This window comes from Impatiens glandulifera, chromosome 1 (assembly GCF_907164915.1).
Source record: "Impatiens glandulifera chromosome 1, dImpGla2.1, whole genome shotgun sequence".
In the NCBI taxonomy this organism is placed as follows: domain Eukaryota; kingdom Viridiplantae; phylum Streptophyta; class Magnoliopsida; order Ericales; family Balsaminaceae; genus Impatiens; species Impatiens glandulifera.
The window spans coordinates 50,254,534-50,262,738 of record NC_061862.1 but is presented as its reverse complement, the minus strand read 5'-3'; the positions used below and the strand labels follow the sequence as shown (position 1 = coordinate 50,262,738).

Sequence of the window (8,205 nt, the reverse complement as noted above, 5' to 3'; positions counted from 1 at the left end):
CATTATATTTAAGATAATCTTGTTTAATAGTATTTTTTATTTTATTTACTTATCTTTTGTGTTATTAAGTTTTGATTGAAATGGATATCTTGCTAGAATCATGCTACCATCTTTCCTTCAAAAAGAATAAATATATTTTTTTTTATTATTATTATAACTAAACTTATTTTAAAGGGAATGCTGTCATTTTTTGGTCAAAGAATGCATGTCTTTTACTCTTAAAGGACAAAATCTAGATTTAATTAAAGTAGTTAGTCAGAAGCTAAATTTAGTTTAAAAAATATGTATAACCCCCAAAAAAATTAAGTTATATAAAATTCAAATAATTTATAAATATTAGGCGTATCTTTCTTAAATAATAAATTAATAAAAAAAATGTATTTAAATTTTTCTAGAAAAATGTATGTTACCTTGTTAAGTGGGTTTATTTTATGAAAATATGACAACCTTTGAATTTTGTAGTTATTTATTTTCAATTAATTTATATAAAATTCAAATAATTTATAAATAAATATAATAATAAAATTTAAGATTATAAAATTAAAATCTTAAAAAATGTAATAAATTTATTTTTAAACATTCTAATGATAGTAATATTTTGGTTTTGAATCAATTTGGTAGATTTTAAATTAACCGGATATTTGATTTCTTAAACATAATTTTTTAAGTTATAAGTAATTATTTTTCATAATTAAATTAAAATCATTATTAAATCGAACAAGCCTTACCTATTTTCTTATAAAAAATAATTCTTATTTAATTCAATTACATATAAAAAATTAATTAATAAATAATATAAAATAACACTTACAAAATTAAATATAAACCATATTAAATTATATAAACAATAAAAACTAAAAAATTACAATAAAAAAATTTAACGATATTGAGGGTTACTCAAAAAACAAATTCATTTGAGTCACTAAACGATGAATATGAAAATAGAATAAGTCGAACAAATTAATGACAATTAAAATTATTCTTAGGCAAAAACGTTAGTAAGCAACTCTAAAAAAAGATTATATCAAAAGAAAATGATTATCCACATATATGATTGAAATAGTGAAAAACAGATAACCGTAAAAACCTTCGTAATAAACCTAAAATCCAATAATCTGTTATTAAAAATATAAAAAATAATCTAAATTCGATAATTTTATCTTATTTACCACTAAGAAAAGAACGAGTACAAACTAAATGATCCCTAATCCAATTAAAAAGTATGAATCGCAAACACAATTAGAGCGGTCAGATAGACAGACCAATCCATAGCAAGGTGGGCAAACCCTTCAAAACTCATCGTTTGACAGGTTGACGACGGACCGATTCACCATCTCGGCGGGCTGAAAATCCCTAACCCAACCCAAGATGGGTTATGGATTAGGCGGGCCAGCCCGCGGGTTGTTTCACTACAAATAAAAATAAATAAAAATCATTAATAGTTCTAAAAAACAAGAGTTCAAGAACATGATCAAATAGTCATAATACACACTAAATAAGAATATTGTCTATCGTTACACATTAATTGACCAAATAGTTCAACAAAGTAACTAAAATTTGAAAAATTCATAAAATAAAAATTTCAGTAAAGTCAACATTCTTTATATCATCAATCGAAAACGAAGAAAAGAAAGACGGAACAAATAAATAATCGGCGGCCAATGGGCGAAGTATTGAGTATTGACTGCTGCAGTGCTTTTGGGAGATAAAAAAAATTAGGGGTATGCGGCATATGTTATAAGACTACAAATCATATTAGATTTTTTTTGCCAACCCAAGCCCGACCCGCCTAGGCCCGCGACCCGAGTGGCCTGGCCCGTATAGGCCCACTCCCAAATGAGTTTATAATATTTCAACCCAAACCGTCTAAATTGTTTGACGGGACGGGACAACCAAATTGACGTCTCTAACACAACCCACCTATAACTTAAAATATTATTTCGATTACAAAAATTGAAGAAAAAAATTCGATCTAGTTAAACAAAATGACAAACCGAATAAAAATACAATATTAACTCAAATTTGGATGATAAAAATACAAACAAAAAAATATTGTAAATGCTTGAGTTTCCTCATAATTGTTAGTATCAATTTTCACAATCTCCAGTGTTGGATCGGCCATGTTTGTTTTCATTTCTTAATAGTTTTGTTTTTAAATTTTGTTTGGGGTTGATAGGTAGGTTAAATTATTATATAAAAGTAAAATTACTAAACTCGAAGTTAAAAGATAATTTAAAAAAATGAGCTGTGGCATTAACTGTGGTGTATGGCTATTCCTGTTATCCAACGGTCACGATTTACACAACCGCCCTACTGTTGCAGAGTTGCAGTAGAAAAGGAGGAGGGGCCAATCACTATAATAAAACCGAAAATGGAACTGTAGAAGAAGAAGAAGAAGAGAGCTTAAATGGTAGAGCATTATTAACGAAGATTCGCATACGTTTCCTTTCAACCTTTCTCTCTCTCTCTCTTCTTTTCCTTTTCTCTTTCCCCTCGGATTCTGCCTACAGCAGGAGAAATTTGTTCATTTCGAAACCATTTTTTTCCATCTCCTTCCGAATCTGCTTTTAGTTTTACTCTGAAAGAAGAAGCAATAAATGCACTCTAGATACATGATGGACAGATCAAATCTCACTACTACTACTCTTGCTAGAGACAAACGTTCTCTGGATTCGACTTCAACAGACGAAGGCCAACGCGAACCAAAGAGGCCAGCTCTAGCTAGGTATACGCTTCTCCTCTCTTTTTCTTTCTTCTTTTTCCTTCACTCATTATACACAACACATGAATGATAGTTTGAGTTTAATTAGGCTCGTTAATTGTCTTATCATTACTCATTACGCATGGCGTGTAAGAAACTGACATGCATAACCTATAACTTTCTTCAATTCTTTTTCTAAGGCCGAATTCAGAGGAGAACGAACGTCTTCCTTCGATGCATGTCAATAATTTGAGGAAATTGAAACTTAATTTGATCTTCCTTTCTGTATGTATATTTGCAGTGTCATAGTCGAAGCTCTTAAGGTTGATAGTTTGCAGAAGCTTTGTTCCTCGTTGGAGCCTATACTTCGCAGAGTTGTAAGCTACCTAACCTAACCTAACCTAGCCTAGCTAGACTTCAGTCTTCAGATCTAGATTTCATTTGTCTTCTAGTTTCTTGGCCTAAGAATCTCTATGATTAATTTCCTTTCTCTGAAATAAAAGGTCAGTGAAGAGGTGGAGAGAGCTTTGGCAAAGTTATGTCCAGTCAGACATAACCCGAGGTAACTATTTTCTGCCATTATTATCATTTCATAGAAGAATTATTTGTTTGATAATGGCGATGGTGTAAAATTTTGCAGAGCTTCACCAAAACGTATACAGGGACTAGATGGGAGAAACTTGCAGTTACAGTTCAGGTCAAGGTTATCTTTACCTCTTTTTACTGGTGGGAAAGTGGAAGCAGAGCAGGGTTTGGCTATTCACATTGTTCTTATTGATGGAAATACTGGCCAAGTTGTTAAGTCTGGTGAGGAATCTTGTGCGAAACTGGATATTGTAGTGCTTGAGGGCGATTTCAACGATGAAGATGACCATGGTTGGAGTCAGGATGATTTTGACTCTCATATTGTGAAGGAACGTGAAGGGAAAAGACCCCTTTTAACTGGTGAATTGCAAGTGGTACTCGTGGAAGGTGTTGGGACTTTAGGAGATATGTCGTTTACGGATAATTCGAGCTGGATAAGGAGCAGGAAGTTCAGATTGGGTCTGAAAGTTTCTTCGGGATGTTGTGAGGGTGTTCGCATTCGTGAGGCTAAAACAGATGCGTTTACTGTCAAGGACCATAGAGGAGAATGTGAGTTTTCTTGTGTTTTTCTTTCCTTTTCATTTTGGGGTTTTGTGTTCAAATTTGTTTCGTGTTTCGCATATGCAGTATACAAGAAGCATTATCCACCAGCACTCACAGATGAAGTTTGGAGACTAGAGAAGATTGGGAAGGATGGATCATTTCACAGGAGGCTCAATAAGGCTGGAGTTCGCACTGTGGAAGATTTTCTTCGACTTGTGGTTAGAGATGCTCAAAGACTAAGAAATGTAAGATTCTTTTACGGGTTCATTTGAGATTATTTTCAAATAATCCACTGTCCAATTTTTATCCTAATAATCCAAATATACATCAAACAAGACATTCTTCTAAATAATCCAAGATTATTCAAATAAACCCAATATCTAACAAGGCTAAGAGCCGTTTTATCATCTTCTCTTTCTGTTTGTGCTTACTAGATTCTGGGAAGTGGTATGTCAAACAAGATGTGGGATCTCCTGGTGGAGCATGCGAAGACTTGTGTTCTAAGTGATAAGCTCTATGTTTACTACCCAGACGACGTGAAGAACATTGGTGTCGTCTTCAATAACATCTATGAATTTAGTGGCTTAATTGCAGGCACAGAATATCACTCAGCTGACTCCCTTTCAGAAACTCAGAAGGTTTGTAATGTGCCCATGTTTCTTTTGACAGTTTTTATGATAAAACAACTTATTGCTTAATCTAAATAATAAAGTGAGTTAAGCTAAAATTGCTTAATTATTAAGATTCACCTCAATATAAGTTAAAAGCTAAATATTTTAACACAGTAATATAGTAGAGTGTGCCAAAGATAACTTTAATCCCTATTGATTAATCAAATAGTAAAGATAAATAGTCTAATCCACTCAGATTAGCTCAAGTACAAAGAGGGTAAAATAGTCTTTAAGTAGTTCCCGATATTATAAAATTAATTACCTGCTTAATATTCATATATGTTCATTTGATTTATTCAACATGATTTTCTTTATTTAATTTTTGTTTTGTTTTATCAAACCTTTTTTGGTTTCAGGTTTATGTGGATACCTTGGTGAAAAAGGCATATGAAAATTGGATGCATGTTATAGAATATGACAGCAAGTCTCTAGAGAACTTGAAGGAAAACAAGAGCATAGAAGCAACAGCTCCAAACAATGTCACAATGATGCCACAAGACTACTCAAACTCCTTCGAATCTCAATCCGCACTTCCAAGTTTTTCAGCTTCCATCCCTTCTCAGATGCCAATGAATCCGCTTCTTCCGTTGGTTGGTAAGGACACTGTTTATACACATTTTTTTTATTATTTAAAAAAATCTTTACTAATTTCGGAATGCGATAATTTGGATTGAATAGGACAAGACACTCAATATCCCAACGTTCCTCAAAGTGTAAACATCAGCAGTTCTATTCCATTCGACTCAAATCCATACCCATTACACAATCAGATAATGACTCAAGTGGAACCCCAACATCCAATTAACGAGGATCTGTTGTCGAATTTCGGCCCTTATAGTAACTACGACGACTTCAATATCTCAGAGGAGGAGATTCGCATGAGAAGTCACGAGATGCTAGAAAACGGAGACATGCAGCATTTACTTAGAATCTTCAACATGGGTGGTACTACTACTGGTCTAGGCCAAAGCTCCATTAATGGATCTGATTCTAACAACTACCCATTTAACACTCCGGCTGCATATAATCCGAACTCGACCTTCGGCTACGGGCTTGTCGACGATCAGGGTCCTCCTTCAGGCAACGCGGTTCTAGGTTGGCTGAAGCTCAAGGCTGCACTAAGATGGGGGATTTTCGTAAGGAAGAAAGCAGCTGAGAGACGGGCACAACTTGTTGATCTTGATGATTACTGAGTCTGGTAACTTCTCAACTCCACGTCTAGTTTACTAATACTAATAACTGCCACAAGTGTTCCGACATCTGTGGAAGTTGTTCTGGTTCTGAATCTAGTGATAATTATATATGTATTGTATCCTATTGTGTTTTTTCTTGATTTTATGTTTTTTGTTTATTAGTGGAGATTAAATTGTTAGCACGTAATGGTTATATATATATATATATGTGATAGTTTAATAATGGTTGTTGTTTTATGTTGTTGTTGTGAGTTAAACCCTTGTCTTTTGACATTTAGAAGAATAAATTAAAATTATTTCTGTATTATTCTATGTATGTTCTTGTTCCTAATTTAATGTGAAATTATTCGTCAAGTGATGATTTGGATAGCAGATTCTTTTGTCTGCCACGGCAGCTAATAGTTATACAACCGTGATGGGGGACCATAGGCATGGTCTCATATTTTCTCTCAAGTATTGATTTTGCAAGTAGTGGCTAAAGAAACTATACTTTTCAGTTTTGTTTTTGTCGCCATGCTCAATCTGCTGATCACAATACTTTTTGCATTTGTTTATTTCTTTCCATCTATGTTGTAGGCAATGTTTATGAGTCTGAATTTGGATCTTGATAACAAATTGTCAATAAATTATTTAATCTGTATCTGATTAAGTTATGTTTGTAATGTGATTTGATATGGATCCTTATGAATTAGATAGAAATATCAAATAAGGGCATTAATGTGTTTTGAAGCTAAATCGGCCATCATGTTATAACTTTGAAGGGTATATAGTAGATTTAAAGTGGTCTAGGAAAAAGGTGAAAGATGATTGTAACGTTACATGTATATGGTCTTGATAGTTTGGTTGAATTAAAGGGACCACTAAAGAACCTATGAAAAAGTTAAAACAAAGAAGATGATATATGACTATGTAAAATAATTAGCTTGCACCAAATATCACATGCAGACAAAGGTGTCTCTTTTTTGTCTTCCCAACTTGTGATGTTATCCATTTTGATGTTTTTATTTATTTATTTATTTTGAATGGTTCTTAATTTTGATTATGTAACTGATTAACCTGTGACAATTCATGTTATGTTAAGATGATTTTTATTTAATTTTAGTTTTTTTTATCCCAATAGAAAACTTGTTTCCTTCTGCTAATATCACTAGCAACTCTAATCCTCAATTCAACCTTACCACGCTTCTTGGACAATTCTTGATAATGTTTAAGTTCTTGTGAATCCTCTCTTCTAGTCTAACGACAATCAAATGTAGATATCTCTAGTCTCCCTGAGGTCTTGGGTTCGAACCCATCAGACGACAAGTTCTGCGCCTGATCAAATGGTTAAGTATATTTGCGGGCTATATGATTAATCCGCGAGGATTAGTCGCACTCCAAAAGAGAAGCAGAACTCAGCGTTTTAAAAAAAAAGGTTCCTGTGAATAGTTTACTCGAGTTATAGTCTAAAATTGGATTTTTATTACACTCTCAAAACAATTGGCTTTCTATAACATTTACCACCAAAGTAGACATCACAATTATTGTATGTATGCCTATGAAATGAAGAATGATGTTTGATATATATATACTTGTACAAGGATTGGATATAAATAAATATATGCTTACAAACCCTACATCAATACTGTTCAACCAGCTTCTTGACTCAATTTTGTAGTTGTTGAACACCCTATTTTCTTGAATCCCTTTGCCTAGTATGATCATGATACTATATCATGGTCAATAGTTTTTGCCTTCTTTGAATTTTATAGATAATTATTGATGAGCTTGCCTTTTGTGTGTGTGTGTATGTGAGAGAGACTCATGAATTATGATCTCTCAAATCAAATTAGACGTGCACAAGTTGAACCAAAGGTGTTTGAACTTGTCAAGAAATTGTAAAGGGTTCAAATTGTCTTTGGCCCATTGACCTAATTAATCAGAACATGATTATGCATGACATGAATTGGTCATCTCATCTGTCAATTAGAATTGTCAATTAACTATTTGGAGTTTTATATATCCTTGAAAGTCAAGCTATACTTTCATGATCAGATCAATTCATAGATGTTAACTAACTGGTCCAATTGGCCAGCAAATAGGAAATAGGGAGACCCTAAAGCTGACTACCTTTAGCTGTCCCTCTTATTATTCATGCTAAGTGGGGGCTAAGCTTTTTGCTATGGGGCCAAGTTCACCGGCTTGCTTTGAATTGCTTGTCCAAACATTGTATGTATCAATGTATGTAATTATAAGTGGTTTCATTCAATCCTATACACATTTGGAACGTAACTAGCCTGTCTTTCAAGGTGAAAGATTGAGCGTCGAGTTAACCTGGGGGAAAGTTAAAGTGGCAATGATCAAGGTCTTTAGCATTCTTTTTAGTTTAATTTCCATCGATTTCTATTTGGTTTGTCTTTTGATCCCCATTGGGGACTATAATTCTTTCATATTTTTTGTTTTGTTTGTCTATGTTGAGTTTTTTCAACTTTGGTTTTAAAAGTTGAGATTTTGTTTGGTTACGTGTTTAATG

The 8,205-nt window shown here is 33.2% G+C and overlaps 1 protein-coding gene across 1 annotated transcript; it reads left to right on the top strand.

Annotated features, from left to right (window-relative positions):
• The first annotated feature begins 2,381 nt into the window (after positions 1–2,381).
• LOC124924936 (calmodulin-binding protein 60 D-like) lies at positions 2,382–6,055 on the top strand. The gene is made up of 8 exons (XM_047464920.1): positions 2,382–2,725; positions 3,003–3,078; positions 3,205–3,263; positions 3,342–3,835; positions 3,914–4,074; positions 4,264–4,467; positions 4,857–5,094; positions 5,179–6,055. Exons 1-8 carry the CDS (start codon positions 2,598–2,600, stop codon positions 5,691–5,693), a joined length of 1,875 nt encoding a protein of 624 aa, XP_047320876.1. The 5' UTR covers positions 2,382–2,597; the 3' UTR covers positions 5,694–6,055.
• The last annotated feature ends 2,150 nt before the right edge of the window (positions 6,056–8,205 follow it).